Source organism: Metopolophium dirhodum, chromosome 2 (genome assembly GCF_019925205.1).
Source record: "Metopolophium dirhodum isolate CAU chromosome 2, ASM1992520v1, whole genome shotgun sequence".
NCBI lineage: Eukaryota > Metazoa > Arthropoda > Insecta > Hemiptera > Aphididae > Metopolophium > Metopolophium dirhodum.
In genome coordinates this window covers 3,367,236-3,385,583 of record NC_083561.1, presented here as the reverse complement: position 1 = coordinate 3,385,583, position 18,348 = coordinate 3,367,236, and the positions used below count along the sequence as shown (strand labels likewise).

Genomic DNA, 18,348 nt, shown 5'->3' with positions numbered 1-18,348 from the left:
ACTAAATAGTTGTACTTACAGCTGTAACTTTTTCTCCATATTCCATCATTTGAGTATAGTCAGCAGTGTAGTTATCAATTTCTTCACGGATTGCTTGATGTTGGGAGAGAAGTTTCTCAGCATCTGATAACGAAGAAGGAATATCTTCTGAAGCAACATCAGTTTGAGTTTTAGTCAACCAAGCTTGGAAGTGGTCTAAATCACGTAGGAAACGATGAAGGTCACCAGCTTCTTCTAGTTTAGAATCTCGTTCTTTCAACTGAGAAATTATAACAAATAAATTATATTTAATTAAAATAAGAAGTTTATTTTCTTACCATTTGTGTTAATTCTTCCCAATCTTTTTGGATTGTTTCTATTCTTTCTCGGATTACAGCAGCTTCTTCTGGATGTTCTTTTTCATTAATTTGTGCTTCAGATTCTAATGAGTCTAATTTGGCTTGAATGGCAGCTAAATCTCTTTCCATGCCAGATAAACGACGCTGTGATAAATAATGTAAATAATTATGATATAATATAAAATTAATGAATGTATTACTTTTTATACAGTAGTTAAAAGTATAAACTTATTTTACCTGCAATGTCATTATACCAGTAAGGTCCATTTCTAGACTGTCTGTTGATTGTAAAATTCTCTTTTTATCTTCAATCCACGAAATAGTTTCTCTACATTCAATATGGAAAGTTTGTACACCATGAGCAGCATTAAGTTGTTCACGTTTGGCTTCAGCCTTATCTCGTAAATCAGCCCATTCATGATTCAACTATAAACAAACATATTTCAATTTATTTCTCAATAAAAACTTTACAAATTTTATGGCTTACATTGTTTTGTCTGTTAACAATTTCATCTGAGTTAGGATGTTCAACATGAAGTAATTGCCGTGCTAATTGATTCACAACAGCAACTCGTGATGCGTTTGAATTCATTTCTTTATCAAATCCATCATAACGATGTTTCATTATTTCAACGTCTTCAATGTCTTTTCCTGGGCTCATGGTTTCCAACATACGGTTCTTAAGTTTGAAAATAGTATTTTAGATATAAAATTATAAGTTAAGAAATAATTTTTTCTTTTTCTAATTACCTTTTCTCCAATCCATTGTTGCACAGCATCAGCTTCACTGAAAAGCTTGTACAAAGAAAGAGCATCCAAAAGTCTCTGGTGTCGAAGTTTAGCTAATTCAACCAATTCTTTATAGCGTTTGTCAATTGATGACATACGCTCATTTACTTCTGGTCCACTTGTTGGTGCACCTGGTTCAGCACTTAATTGATTGGCTTGAGAACGTAATGCTTCAACAGTTTGTGAGTAGGATTTTAGTTCTTCACTAACCTATAAATAGTAAAAATGATAATATAAAAGAAGTTTGACAATAAATATAAAATAAATAATAAATACTTCTTTGTGTTTCTTTAACAATGATTGGACATTAGCTTCATCCCGGCCAACATCTTCAGAAGATACTAGTCTCAAAGTATCTAACATCCAAATGTCAACATCATCAGCATCAGCAAACCACTATTTTAAAATTACATACAATTAAATTGTTGGTAACAAAAATTTTGAAGATTAACTCTCAAATAAATTCTTAATAATTTAGGTAAAATAATGTTCATAACAATTAATTATTGTTCATAAATCATAATTAGAGTTTAGAATATATTACACCTATTTGCACAAATATTTTATAAATATGCATGTAAATGCCAAATGCTCAATTAATACCAACAATTGTTATGTATGATTACCTAAATAAAATTGCAAGATTTTTATCATTGAACATTTATTTATTATTCATTATTAAGTTTGGGACTTACTGCACTAAAGTTCAAAATATAAATGCAAATATGGAGCTGAAATTATAAGTGGAAAAAACGCGTGAAAATGGTATGTAAGTGAAAATATGCCTTAATAGATTAATGTATTAAAAATATTGTTTAAATATGCAGTAATACTTTGTATTTAATTTTAAGTTCTCAGAACAAATGTATATTTAAATGTAGATATTTTACAATCGTCATAGAAAAACATACAAATGCAAGAAATCCCAAGTCATGATTAATTTAACTTGTCAAATTGATTTTAAAAGTAAATAAATATATTAAGGAGAAATTTAGTAATATAAAAACCAAGCCCGCTGATTCAAAATATACCCTTACTGTTTTACCGTACACACACTATACATAATTCTTAGATACCCGCCATTAAGGAAACAATTTAATTACTTGGTGATAATCGACTGCATCTTCCAAACGCTTGCGTCTTTGTTTGGTCAAACTGATTAAATGTTCCCACATGGAATGTGTACTGGATACTCGTTCTTGTATGCGATCGGCACCAAAATGATTGCTGTTGATTAAATCTTCTCCAACCTTTACTACTTCAAGCAATTGACTTTCATGACTCTGTATTTCATTTTCAAGTGCCTAATAAATGAAAAATAATAGTAAGTAATGATTTCTAAATATTTACAAGTATTCATATTACTTTATGTTTTGAAAGCAACAGATTAATAGTGGTCAAGTCATGACCAATATCTCCAGCAGAAACAATTTGTTCCTTTTCCTTAATCCAATTTTCTTCATCAGCCATATCCCAATAAAATTGCCATAATTTCCTGCTTTCTTCAAGACGAGCACGTCTTTCAACAGCCAATTTGACCAATTCACTATATGCGTCCTCAAGTTCCTGAACTCTTTCAATAATAACAGCTGGATCACAGGGTCTATAACCTTCTGTATTTTCTTCATCCAAGAAACGTTGCGAGTGTTGCACAACACTTTTCACTCTTTCTCCTAAAACATTAATGTCAGCTTCCACGAGGCTGTGCTTTTGAAGAAGATCTTCAACTCCCATCAAGTGTTTGCCATAATCATCAGACAAAAGTCTCATTTTCAATTCTTCCATAGAATCCAATATATATAGCATTTCTTGGAAGTTTTGTTGTAATTGTAATGACAACTCCAGACGGTGACGACGAGCTTTCAAGAGTTCAAGAAGATAGTTCCATAAACGAAGAACATTGTCTTTTCTAAAAAAATTATACGGTAAGTAATTATTTAAAAATTGTATCCAAATTAAAATTTACCTTGCATTTATACGGACAATATCATGATAGTCCTCTGTTTCTAATTCTTGTGCAACTGTCACAACTGCTTCTACTCGTTCTTCATATGCAAATATATCTGTTTCGATAGCTTCGTGTTTTTTTGCTGCTGCTTCTACAGCTGCCAAATCCAAACCAAAATTATCCTGTAAGCATCATATAAGCACCAATTATTTTTTAATATTATTAAAGATTAAATTCTATTTAGGATGCAAATTAATTTAAAAACTAACCTGAGAAACAAGCCGTTGATTTTCACTCAACCATGTCTCTCGCATGCTTGCTTTTCTATTGAACCGTTGAGCTAGCTGTTCAAGTTTTTCTTGTCTTATGATTTCTTCTCTTAATGCCAACTCCCTTTCATGTTCTGCTTTTTCTAATTGTTCCCAAGCCTTATTGATATCTGAAATCATTTTTCCTTCTTTGGGAGTATATGGTTTTTGATTATTAGCTCTCATTTTAGACTGCAATGTGAAAAGCAAAACTTCCAAATTTCCTTTTTCAACAAATTTTGGGGGTTTCTCGACAGTCCTATAGTTGTTAAACTGTTGTAATTGTTGTTGAACACCATTCAAAGAATTCAAGAATTTCCTCTCTGCTAATGACTCTTTAGTCTGTTTGATCCATTGCAATAAGTCACTAGTTAAACGTTCATATTCTTGGGCTGTACGTTCATTTTCCATAGCTATTCCAACGACCCGTCCAATTCTCTTTCCTTGAACCGTTTCTTGTTTCATTTTACTGAAGTAATGATAGTATGTAACAACATATGTAATAATTGATTTTTCATCTGGTTGTTCAACAAATACATCTTCAGCATCCAATAATTTTACAATTCCTAATTTGTCTTCGGCAGTGTTGAATGCGCTATTCAAGTTGTACATGGCATTAGTTTTGCTAAGTTTTTCGAATTGTACAAGGTCAGGGCGATGTTTGTGAATGATTGCATTAAATGCAAGACCATCTCGCCAGGAAGTGGTGAAGTTGCGAACATTGACATTATGATAGCCAGCTGTTTTCATTTGACACCACAAAAGTAGAGCATCCTTTGCAGATTTTGTCTCTTTATTGTCGGTTTCTTCAATGGTAATGTCTTGAATCTAAAATTAAATTAAAATTATATTTTCCAAATAAAAATTACATTATAAAAAAATATATTTTTTCCATCAGTAAAATATTAAATTAAATAGTGGAAATTGTAGTTAGTACATACTTGGAATCTAAGAATAATTGTCCATATAAGACCCAACGAAAGTCTTGGGTTTCCATCGACAATGTCATGGGATCCCATGTTTTCTAAATGTACTCTCTGATCTTTTAGAAATTGCAATGCTTTGTCAACATTTTCTAAACAATGTATTCTCATTTTTCCCTTGGTAGGTTTTGGCTGTATATAAATAATTATGTTTAAAATATAATAACAAAAATGTTTATTTAAACTTCAAGTATAGCTGTTACCAATCGTTCTCCAGAAAGAACTTCCAATAGTTTTATAAGCATTTTGCCATCTCTGAGGTCTATGTATAAATCTCCGATTCGGGAATGCACCCGAACCAAGTGCGAATTTACCCATTTTTGAAACGTCTTTTTCTGGACACTTTCTCTTTCGTCTGAAAAACACAAAGTTAACCACGTATAATGCAGAACCCCTGTCGCGAAGGGACAACATGAGTAATATTCTAGAGTTGAGGGGTGACTGCGTGTACACTGAAGGGTTACTCTCTACTTTCTACGACCCCATTCAAAGACGCATGTTTGTATACGAAGAAATGTCCTTTCGTTTTTATTTCTTACTGCTTTCGGGAAAATAAAATAAGCAAAACTTACCGGCCAAAGCTTTAATTCTGGATCTTTCAAATAGTCTGGAAGAAGAGTTTCCACCGTCATATTCATAATCTTCAACAATACCGGTTCCGTCTTGCTGTATGGCCGGATCCCACCGGACCACAGAGATATCTGTCGTCATGACAGCCAGACACCTTTATATAGTTTGTTATATCTGTAACATAAACAATGTAAAATAATTTAATTTGCTTATTTAATACATATTTTAATACACAAAGCAAACTTATTAATAATAAATATATAATGTTATGCACTTATGACTTATGGTCATACGTCAACTCATAACACGCACAATCACAAACTATTTATTTTAACCGACCTATAACCACTTCGAACGTTTTTGAAAATATTTTATTTACATTTTTTTTGTTTTTTTTCATCATTTGATATCGTTTTATTATTTTTAACGTTCTACTTTTTGAATGATAAGATGTATTTTTGATTTCATATTACATTTCGGAACATTTCATTTCGAACAGTTCGGAGTATTTCGATTTTTAATACATAAATATAGAATTTTAAACCTGTAGGTAGTTAATTAGTTAAAACTTTAAATACTAATAAATAATAAGTAATAACTATAATTGCATACATGTATAATTAAAATATTATTAAAAAAATACACCAATAGTACTTAATATGCAAATCTCATATTATGACGTAATTACGATAGAAAGATATTTTATTAGATTTTATAATTTAGAATCAATTCTACAGTGGAAAATAATATAATCTTCAATCACGTATAACTATTACCGGATATCCTATATAATTATGGTCTACACATTAAATTAAGACTGCGTGTCTGCGTATACGAGCGTATACGAGCGAGCACGCGCGCAAAATTTTAAAACATGGACTGAATCTCACGCGTGCATTAAATTTAAACATAATATTATACCTCGTATTATACCTATACCTATCGATCGCACAAAATATGACATGTTACGCGCCTATCAATATAATATTATGTTTTATGTGTATTAACTAATAACTTACACGTTAACGTTTTATCTTGTACAATTAATTATATTTTTAATCACCGCTGTAACCACTCCAAAACACATGCTTCAAGTTCAATTGAATCTTAATGTTTATGTGGAACTGAATAGATACTTTAGGATTCAATGTCACACTGAGACAGAGGAATTTCAAGTATTAAGAATCATATATAAAATCATTATATTTTTTTGTTTTTGACATTACAATTTTGACTTCCCACAAATTACGAAGAGACAATTAATAAAAATAAAAATTACGTTTGCCCCGCCCGTATAACAATATATAAAACCCGACTAAAATCAAGTAATACTACGTGAATGTACATAGAATATCGTACATAAGAATTGGTCAAAAAAAATCATGGTAGGAGTAATATATTATACTATATAACATTATGAGAGCAGTTACAAGGCAACGCACGAACAAAAATAGAATTCGGTAACCGCTTTTCAAAGCTGTTGAGAATATTTTTAAAATTGAAACACTCATTTCACACGGGATACGCTACTAAACGGATGCGTAGACGAGGAAACGTGTGTGTAACGCGAAGGAAGGGGCTGAAGGGTTTATTTTTTTACAACTTATAATAATTTCAGTTACAATAAATAATGTAACACAAGTGAACTTAATCTTGAAAGTATAACTATAAATATTATTTTCATCTAATAAAAATATTATTTAAAATCAAACTGATTTAGTAGTGGTTAAAACATATTTCTTGATTTTATACTTTAGAAAATAATACAATACGTATAGTGAAATAATTTAATAGTGTAAAATGAATAAAAATGAGGATAAAATAATTTCTAAATGTATTTTTATTTTTATTTTTTGTAATAATGTTCAATTATTATAAAATGAAAATAACTTAGTAACTATAACTATAATTCAAGTGGTAAAAATGTTCATTAAATACAATTGAAAACAATCAAATGTGACTAATAGTGACAGTACATTTTCTATTTTGATAATTTTGTTTCATGTCAAATATGGATAAAAATGTTAAATTTGTAATTGAAATTGTAAATTATATAATTCTTTGATCAATTATAGTAATGCGTTGAATATGACAGTTTAATATTGCACAATATAAAACAACTTACCTAATAATGCATGTACCTAGGTATGCATTTTTATTTCAATATGATAATTGAGTTATTCTGAGTAAATTTTCATAGAAAATATGTACATGATATGATACAGCATAGAATATTTTTGTGATTATATTATATACAAAGTACAGTGAAAAAATCGGTGTCGATTTATTCTCACGGGACCACTAAACGTCATAGAATGAAAAAACTTAAAATATTGTATAATATTGTTCAAACATTTCCAAAATAAATATTTAAAAAAATGGTCCGAGAAAAAAACGCAACGTAGGCGTTCTATCCACCAGCTGCGGTTAAATTGGAATAGATTAATTTTAAAACAGTCATAATAACACAATGGGGCCTGTGCCCTTCCAGTATACAATTTACACATTATATTATGAACATTGCTAGTTTTAAATCGGTACAGTTTGCGTGCTACTAGTCATCAGTCACTGGCATAGCAGCGCGTTTGGCCTGTAAAGTTAATAATAATAATAAAATTGTCGTATTTTATTTTGCTCTCTCTTGAAATGGACGTCACTGGGAAAATAATATACAACAAGAACAGCGAAACGTTTCCTTTGGGGGTATCGGCTCCGGCCATGATACTTATACAGAGCAATTGGCCCAGATTTTTTTTTATAATATTATCATCATTTTCTTTTCCTTCTCTTCGTTCATTCGTCATCGTTCGAATAGAATTCAATAGAAAAACACGTTCGTAATTCGCAATGCGCAAATTTCACACATAGGTACCAATATAAGTGAAAAAAAATAGCCGCTTGATCTTTGACGTGAAAAAACTATACCGTTAGCAGTTAAAAAGTGTTCAGCTAAGAAAATAGTAATACTATTATAATATATTATAGGCAAATATTAGAACATTTAGGTAATATGTAATCGAAATAGTAGTTCAATATTATTATAATAACATTATTACACTATTAAAATACGATGGCACAAGAAAGTCTGGAGTCATTAATATTATATTTTATATATGCTAATATGCAGTAAATGATTCATTACCTGCACAATGCACATGCACTTAAATCGATTTTGCAAAGATATTCCGAACAAATATAAAAATATAATCATTAGGTATACACGTCATTGTTTAGAAACCAGTTATGTGTGCAAATTGATCGAGTTAGTTGTAAAATATGTACTTAATACGTCTGGCGTATTGTTTATTGTTAATTATACACTCCCGTAGTCCCATCGATGTTTTAAAACTCATATCGTAACCACCATTGAACCACACGCTGTCAATGCGATTATCGTTATAGCGCTATTACGGTCCGAATGTATACAATTTTATAATAATATGTTCAATAACAATGTACAATTTGACATTGGTAAATATAATATATATATACATATTATATAGTGTACCAGTATACAAAATAAAATTGTGTAAACCGTTGTTTAATCGGAAACGCACGAAGTCCAATACCGGTGAATAAGCCGTAAAGCGTACTATTTGGAAATAAATAACACAATAATGAGATGATACGCCATACGCAAGCGTTAAAAAAAATGAAATATGTATATGGTACCTACCCTTGTTACACGGTTATAAGATAGCAATATTGTAATATTCCTATAAGATATAAGATGATATAATATATACGATGTACAGCACACGGTTGTGCTACAGTATAAAGAGTATGGTTGTGGTTGTGTTACGTTCAATAACGTCGCCGTCGACGCATCGCAGAGAATAAGAATTCGGCAGTATGCGGTCTGTGTTCAGAAACGGGTCAGACACCGTAAATTTACAATTTATTTATCCAGGGCAAGACCCGGTGGTGGCCTGTCAAGGAAAACGCCGTTCTTCATTTGGGAGCCACACCCAAATAACGCGCTGCCGTATTACAATCCATTTAATGCATAAAATATTATATTATAATATTATTATATTGTTGGTTTTTATATATACTGACAATACGAACTCGTTCACACCACTACCTTCTATAAGAAAATACTTTTAATTTTTTAGGTTTTAAATTAAAAACCAACATAGAAAATAGAAACTGAAAGTTTAATCAGAATGCATTACAGACATTAATAATCCGCTATATTTGATTCACGTTGCGAAATAAACACCCATAAATTATGATAATGCAAGTCGCACAAAATAATCACAGTTACGTTTTGGTTTTGTAAGAGATTAGGCTGGGTAAAGGGGAAAATTCGTTCATCTTAGGTTAATTGCTGTGTGTCGTAAAAAAATTCCCGAATAAGTAGATAATAAAAACATACAATAATAAAAACAATACGTGTTATAGAATGCGTTTAATCACGACCTCTATAATTATTATAGTAGTATTATAATGCGTTGATAATGTCACGAGTAATAAAAAAACCAAATGTTCGAGTCCTAAATCGTCTTGGGGTAAAATATTCTTGTAATAAGTATAACTGAATAAAAAAACGAAGTGTTGACCGTCTATACTATGGTATACTACCCATCGTTGAGAGTGCAGTAATTGTACCGTACTTGTTATTCGACGAACACTAGGCTTGTAATCTGTTAGGTTTTAATTTTCTCCAGCATTATTCTGCTAAAAAATGCAGTTTTCATTGGTGAAAAATCAGTCGAGTGTCACTATAGAGACACAATATAGCATATATTATGAATATATGATATTGAACAAGAGTCCTCCTTTTTCCTTTCTAAACAAACAAAATTACGGGCGTCTAATTACTGCGATGTCGTCATCATCGCCGCCGCCTAGGTCCATTTCCCGCCCGACATCACGAACCACGCGTACACAGCGTCAGTAACGGTACCGGCAGAACAATGTCACGCGTGAAATAAAGCTACGCAACGCGAGTGCAGGTCGTTCAACTAAAACACACTGTATACACGAGCACGCTCACACTACAACAGTGACCGGCAGAGGTGACCCTCCTCTCACTTTTTCTCTAAAACACGCGTTATGTACACCGCGGTGGTTGTCATCGGATATTATTATAATAATATCATCGTTATAACACAAGTCGTAATGATGATAGTAATAATAATAATAATCGTATTATATCTGCCTACACTATTTTCTACATCACAAACCATAATAATATAAAATACACATACCAAATCGGCCTCCAAGTTCAACCACCGTGACACATTTTTCGTTATTATTTTTTTTGGTTTTGTTTTTTAACGCCATGGAACGCGCACCAAACAAAAGCGGTGGTTTTTCGTTTCCGTTTTGGAAACCACTGGCCTCGGAGAGACGGCGGCGTTACTTATCGATTTTACACACGCACAGAATTCCGTGCAAGCGGTTAATGGCGGCCCAACTCTATAGCGGTACGTATACATTATACATAATATACGGTGGCGGCAACGGTTTGTTTATAATATCCTAAAAATGAGCACCGGCGTTTGTAATGTGAGGGGGCACGGAGTTTATTAGAATAATAATAATTTGCCGTTCACACGAAAAATCCGACAACGCTGGGCCCTGACGAATAAAAAAAAACTTAAAGCGCCTTTATACGGGGGAGGAATGTACCGAGAATAACATTAGGATCTACTTCCACCATGTTTGGCAAAGCGACAATTCCGGCCAACTCGGTTATAAAACCAACTATAGGACTACTCGTCTACATTTATCACACAGACTAGTATTTTAACTAATTTTTGCCAAACATTTCAACAATTCCTCCTATTTTTAAAAAGGGCGTGCATCAAATTCACCGATGCATCGGTATAAAATATAATAAATAAAAAAAATATATTATGCGTATTATACAGCATACACAATACACACAACGACAGTGTCAAAAACTCCATCGCTTAAATTGTATGGTATCGCGCAGTAGGTTTAAAAGCTACTAGTCACTAGTATAATTACTGCTAAAGAATATATTGTTCGTTGGACGGCTTCGTATCGTATTGAGAAGACAAGAACCTGATAAAGGAGTAAAAGTCGAAACCGGTTGCGCCGAGTTATAACAGAAGACGACTATGACTATGACTATGCTAAGATCAGTTCTGCGAAATTCATCTTAACCGGTAATCTATCAATGGGTACATGTTTAATTGACAAATTGTGCAAACATTAGTATTTAAACAAAAGTTGATACCCAGCTGATTACTTATAATTAAAATATTACCTACTTTTGAAACATAATATACAAAATACTGAAACCGAAAAGCAGTGTTCGGATTAGATAAGTATTTTTTTATCTAGATAAAGATAAAGATGAATACTTATTTATCTAAATAAAAAAAGATACTATTTTTTTTTAAATGGGTTTTAAATTTAGGTATATTTTAGTTGGGCACTAGGGACATAATAATAATAATAAAAATGATATAAATAAAAATAATTACATTATTTATAAACCATAAACATGGTTTGAGAATCTGTATAAATATTTAAATGCGTTTGTATAATTTTGTGATTTTTATTAATAAAAATGTATCTAGATGAATTTATTTAGATTAGCAAAAAAATTATCTAAGATGAACGTTTAGATACCTTATAACTATTTATCTAGATAAGATAAAAGATGAACAAATAACTATCTAGATATTCATCTAAATACATTTATCTAGATAAGTCCGAACACTGCCGAAAGGTTAAAGAAACAAAAAGTAATAATACAATTGGAGACCTGAGTACCTGACATGATATACCTAGGTATTAAAACAATAATGAAAAAAATGTCGATATAATTTGCTCATTAGTCATTAGTCATTATTCATTAATAAAACATATCATATTTATGTTACGTTAAATTTCCTAATATAAATAATTTATCGATAATTTATAGACTCCTCGGACCCAATTAAGATGTGCATTTTGTAACTATTACTAACAGTTTTATATGTTTTTTATAGTATAGGTAGTAGTATAGTAATAAAATCATTATAAACACATCTAGCTACATTTGTATAACTTTATGTACGTCAATTATCTAAAATCAATAGGAATATTATAGGTATTCTTATGTTTCATGCATACGTTTCTATACTGTTTAAAATGTTAAGACACAAAAATATTTTTTTATCAGTTCCATTAATATAAAAGCGGATACATACAATTTTTTTTTATAGTTTTGGACGCAATCAATCAAAACAATTTTACTCTAAACAGATAATGTATATCAGAAGGCCGCACAGGGTAAAATACTATTCAGGTCAAAAACTATCATGAACAATTAATTTAATTAACACTTGTTATTGTATTTGTCGATTGTCGAATAAGTATAACGTTAAAACTAAAAACTGTATCGAAGATACAACGACCATTTGCAACAAAAGGCATGAAACTTGAACCCCTACCGATTTAATCAGTCTGTAGAAATATTAATATTTTTTATTAATCTTACTGTTATTAAATTTATTCATTTATTTTATTTTATTTCATTTCATATACAAATTATTACTGGGTATACAGGTATACATTTCATAAATAAATGTTAAATATAAAAATTGTATTGTACGAAAATATTTAAGTATAGGTACTAACTTCATTAAAATAATATGCTTTAGATGAAACATATTATACCTATAAGTACAATCCACTTTTGGAACAAGAAAGATAACTACTTAATAAAAAAATTTTAAATACTAATATTATAAATCTTAAAATTTAGATGTTTTAAGCAATTAATTTATGAAAGAAATATGAGTAAAGAGGATGTAATCTGCTGTTTGACCTCTTATGTAAATGAAATAAAGATAAAAATTCCGAATTTTTTTAAAATATAACCGAGAAAGGTTAACTTAGGTTACAAGTTGTAAAGTGTAAACACGGTATAATTATGCTTTAAGAATTATTAGATAATAATATAATATATACCTATTGTATATATATGATATATATCATAAAAAATAGGTAAGTAAAAGTCAATAAATCATAATACAAAAATACTAATAATTCTTATTTTTTTTTTTAATAAAACAGCAATAATAAATAATAATAATAATTTTAAAATATGATATTTTATATTGTTTTAATTTATGTTTTGAAGCGTTATTAGTTTATAATTTATAAACGATAGGTAATTATTTTATTGGTAATTTAACGTTGAACTTTTAGCTAATAATTAATGTTAATTGTTGAACTATGAACTTTTCACATTGATTTTTCTAATTTTAATTGTAGGTATTTTGCTTAGACTTAATTATACATAAGTAACCAATGTACTTATTTAAACTTATCAAATGCAACAATGTTAACTATATTTTGGAAATAATAATTACAGTAGTTGATACTTACCATAGTTATAATTTATAACTTATGAGTAAATTAAAAATATTATTATACACCAAGGTACCGAACCTAAAATTATTATTAATTTTATTTTGAATTTTATATTATAGTACTTATACACACTTATAATTCAATCCAATAGATTGTTTTAATCATTTTATTGGTAATTTACTACGAAGTCCACAGAAAATTTTTTTTTTTGGTTGTACTATTAACCAATCAAAATACAATCTTAATAATTTAAAATACAATTTTTTTAGTTTAAATATTTTTAATGATCTTTCAAACAAAGAATGTTCCAGACGAATATATTTTGAAAAAAATCGTATTTTAGCAGAAAAAAATATGTGCTTAAGTTATAAAGCTTTGAGGTTATAGGTAATACAAAGGTGAATTTAAGATAACCATTGCAGTGTTCGGAAAATGTAATAAATAATGACAGAAAAAAAATTCATTTGGGTGTATGGGAAACTATTTCGATCATAATTGCATTTTTAACATTTTTATGGTCATTCCAATTATATTGGGTCTGTGGAGTTGACATCAAATTTGTGTCTATTTAATAATTTTAATTAAAGGGAAGTCAGCGCATTTTGTTTTCTCTCCCAGTCCCACGCGCGACAAAGCAAATTTGAAATACTATGCCGAGAAGTTATTATATTATAAGTTATAACCGAGGTTATAACTATTATAGTAGGTACCTATATAGTTTGGGATAATATGAAGGAATGGTATACTTACGTTAAAAGTCCTGAGTTAGGTTAGCAAAACATAATTAAAGATAAGAACAAAAAGATTACAAGCATATTATATATTTATATCTATTGAGGGAATTTAATGAAATAATAACTGTACAGGTATATTTTGTTCATAATTTACGACAAATAATAAGGCAATATACCTGGATAGTAAATTGATTTAAGTACTATGATTGTGATGCAGTTTTGACATATTATACCTAAATCCAGAACGCCTGTTAGTTGCGATACTAAAACAGTACATTGATAATGAATTATAAATATACAATATACCTACCTAATTACTACATTTGAATCAAAGTCTTAAAAACGAATAAATTATGATTATGAGTACTTACATACTAAAGTCTAAGTCCTTTACTAAATACTTTAATCTGGTTTTTATTCTAAAAGACATTACCCGAACATAACCTATTATTTTTAATTATTAATAGAGGTATTACTTTTATATAGTTATATTAAATAACTAGCTAATAATTTGATTTTCTTACGTCATAATAAAAAGTACATTCACTGGTTATTTATACTCAACCAAAATATCATATAAATTAACTAAATTAACTGCAGTTTCCACTTTCCAATAACTTCAGCGCATTTAGTAAGTACCTACTACCTACCTAGGTAAAGTATAAAAATACGGTGCCATGTACCAACCTCAAAAGTATAACTGAACAAGCCGATCATTGTAATGTCTAAACACTAATTATTTCCAACAAAGTCTGAGCTTAGCTTATAAGTATATTTGGTGATATTTAGAAAAAAAATCTGTATTTAAAATAAAATTACCGAAAATAGTTACAAAATATTAGGATCATTGATAATAAAAATTAGATACAGTATCGGTACATATTTTAAAGTATAGTTTTTAATTTTTTTATTAGTACCTATATTTTCGAGTATATTTTAGTAGGTATATTACCTAATTTCTTTTATTGTCGAGTTATAAATAGCCATTAATTTGTTTTAATATTTTAATACTCATAAATATAAGTATAAACTTAAGTAGGTATCTGAGTAAAATAAGATTCAATTTAGAAAAACAGTTAAATATAACACATCTGTAGTATTTATAGGTCAAATTTGTTCGGTGGGCAATAGTTATTAAAGTACCTACCTACCTAACTATATAATGTATCATAATAATCATTAATTATTAATAATTACTACATTTAACTAAAATTACATAATTATAATATTCTGAAGTTTTTATTTATTTGGGTATATTATTTATTGAGTATTTTACTAATAGGTACCAATATAAGTATTTCATTTTAAACAAAATTGAATAAGTAATAGATAAGAGTTAGGTAGTTGATATAAATGATTAAAAATTAGGCCACAAGACAGGATTCGATCTGTTCAGTCGAAATCAGCTAGTCGATGGGTTGCATAAACAGTGGCCTAAAAAAGATTGAATAGGGTGTAATTCGGATTTAACACACGCACACTTATATGTTACAATGACGCGACATCGTTTGTAGAGGTTGGAGACACTATGTAGACCTTCACCCCTAGTGTTGTTCCGTCGTCGCATTGATTGATACCGGGTTGGTTATATAGCCCTTGTTGGCGCCTGTGCGATTATGATGAGGCATTGTTGTATGCAGTCAACCAAATATATTATGTACCTACTTGATATTTTAAAATGTAAGTACTTTAATAAGGTTTGTTTTAAATGTTAAACGTAGTTTGGTAAACGTTTGTTGTAATAACGGAAACATACGAGAAATGTTTTGATTATCGATTGAAAATTGCACGTATACCTAAAATCGAATGTTTTTTAATTAAAAGGTGACAATATTATAATAGACTAACTGATTAGGTTATTTGTATAACCAGGTTGTATAAAAATACCAAGACATTGATTAAAGGTAACAATTTAAAACATCATTTAATTAGACCATGTTTCACATTTATTGCATTTAATTATATCTAATTGTAGGTACCTAGTTTAAGTTAAAAATAAATCCCGAAATAAATTGAAATTATTAATTGATCAGAAATTCAGAATGGTATAGGTAATTCTGATTTTTTAGGTAATAAAAAATAAATGAGCAATAATAACAATAATAATAGGTAGGTATTTCAAAGATTAAAATTAATAAAATAAAATCTCCGACATGGTCTAAAATCAAAAATATGTGATAATTAACTTATTTACTTAGATACTAATAAGGGAGCATAAGGAAGTTAGATCATTAGACGAACACTTACATTTTGTATCTTCACTAATACTTTGTATTTCAATATCTAGAACAAGCTTAAATCAAAACCAACAAGTGATTGTTCTTAATGTTTTTAAATATTTAAAATTGAAATAACACTATCGATTAATAAAACAAAGAAGATAGCAGTGATTAATAAAATTGAAATTTAAGTGACATGTAAGCAATATATTGATGTATATGGTAAAATAAATAGATGGCTTACGTATTTTTAAATTTGAATTGTGCAGGTATTTATGTCGCTGGATTAGAGATTATAGCGATGGATACAACTATAGTCGCTAGAAACTCATAAAATATTAAATGGATAGAAAAGTCGAGTGGGCGCAACATATTAATGACTATAATACTTGAGACGCGCAAATTGTATTTATCGTTATCGTTTATTTCGAATAAAATAATTAATTAATGATATAATTTTAAATAAGTATTTACAAGGCTAGGTAGGTATTACCTGTCTGGTCTTTTTTTATTTTGTCTATTATTTGGCCTAAATTACTAATACAAGTTTTTAGTTTTCTGTAAAAATTTCAGCAAGTTTCCGAAACTTTGGCTTTTAGCCAAAATGTGGTTTGTCAACACCACTGCCGTGTAAAAATGCCGAATATAATTTAACTCAGTAAAATGTCAAAATTTAACATTTTATGTTGATTATATATTCAAATTCAATTAATCATAAATTATTATTGTTAAGTAGATAATGTACATTTTAAAATCAATGTTATAAAAGTACTATACGGAGAACAGTAAAATATCTAGTAAATATTAAATATTTGAACACGTAGGTATATGTTTTTGGCGTGCTGTAGTATCGAGGAAGCATTCAGTAGGCGGAGGCGGAATCTCGTCAAGATGACTACATTAACCGATGACCTACCAGTAAGATATGATGTCATCATCGCAAATAATATTATTCCAAATACTTACAATGGTTTTTTAAACGTAAAGAAAATACTATTAATCAGTACCTGTAATATTTTTAAATTAATTTTTGTAATTTAAAAAATGAAAATAGTAGGACCTAATTAAGTTTGGCATTTACAGTGTTTAGTTTACAATTTCAGTTCCGCAGTTTGAATCGAATGAGTCTATGAATAATAAAATAACTCAGACCTCAGTTGAAGTTAAATTTTTCCTCATCCGCCGAATAAGACTACTTTAAATAATTAAAAATATAATATGTACTCATGTCACGACAAGCCCAATTTCAATGTAAGATTTTCGTATTGCTGTATGTTTCAAAATATTAAAAAAACCTATGAAAAAACTTTTAATAGGTAGACAATTGTCTTCAAACCTACCTATCCGCCTGATTGATTTTATGTATCTACTTTCATTTCAATAAGTATGTAAAGACGTTGTTAACTTCTTTTTAAATCTTTTATTTCTTTTAAGCATGCTTGAACAATAGTTTACATAGCTCTATCATTTATCAGCAAAAATAATTCAAATAGGTACCTGATATTTTATTATAATTACTAAATATGTTATCCATTATTACTAGGTAGATATATTGCAAGAGGTATAAATTCTTATTTATGCAATTGATAATTTTTTACAGATTACCTACTAAATATTAATTTTAATATTGTATTTAATAAAATAAATATAAAATTTGGTAGGTAACATCAAGGTTTCAAAAATTGTAACAATTTTAAATTTATCATTATTTATTTTTGTTATTTTACATTTTCAAAAATGCTGTTTGGTCGATTATTAGTTTACATGTTGCTATATTTAAACATTATCTAGGTATACGTTTAAATCAAAATAATTACACAATGATTGATTGCAGAGGAATTGGCCTTACTTAGTTTTTGTAACTTGGCAGAAAGTAGTGATTTCCGCTTATATTATACCTAAATACGTCTCTCATTTGAACATCATCATCGTTAATATTAATTTAAAACAATTAGGTACTTATGCATTTATTATTATTTATTATAAATACGTAACAATATTTAAAAAAATAATAAAATATTATTAATTTGAAATTATATTTGGTAATATTATAATATACATTGTAATAACAAGTGGAAAATTAATTATCTATAGTACACTTTTTTTTAAAAACTCCGAA

At 29.0% G+C, this 18,348-nt stretch overlaps 1 protein-coding gene across 4 annotated transcripts in view; it reads right to left on the bottom strand.

Moving 5' to 3' along the window:
- LOC132939699 (spectrin beta chain) overlaps positions 1–18,348 on the bottom strand; it is a 28,062-nt gene that overhangs the window by 7,637 nt on the left and 2,077 nt on the right. For all 4 annotated transcript variants that reach the window (XM_061007017.1, XM_061007015.1, XM_061007016.1 and 1 more), the window contains exons 2-14: positions 4,939–5,110; positions 4,570–4,721; positions 4,325–4,498; positions 3,345–4,211; positions 3,094–3,257; positions 2,493–3,036; positions 2,231–2,431; positions 1,404–1,523; positions 1,089–1,337; positions 826–1,017; positions 576–764; positions 318–482; positions 20–259 (exon numbers count right to left, since the gene is read on the bottom strand). In XM_061007017.1, coding sequence (XP_060863000.1) covers positions 20–259; positions 318–482; positions 576–764; positions 826–1,017; positions 1,089–1,337; positions 1,404–1,523; positions 2,231–2,431; positions 2,493–3,036; positions 3,094–3,257; positions 3,345–4,211; positions 4,325–4,498; positions 4,570–4,721; positions 4,939–5,077 — 3,396 coding nt within the window. In that variant the 5' untranslated portion in view covers positions 5,078–5,110. The remainder of the gene's footprint in view (positions 1–19; positions 260–317; positions 483–575; positions 765–825; positions 1,018–1,088; positions 1,338–1,403; positions 1,524–2,230; positions 2,432–2,492; positions 3,037–3,093; positions 3,258–3,344; positions 4,212–4,324; positions 4,499–4,569; positions 4,722–4,938; positions 5,111–18,348) is intronic.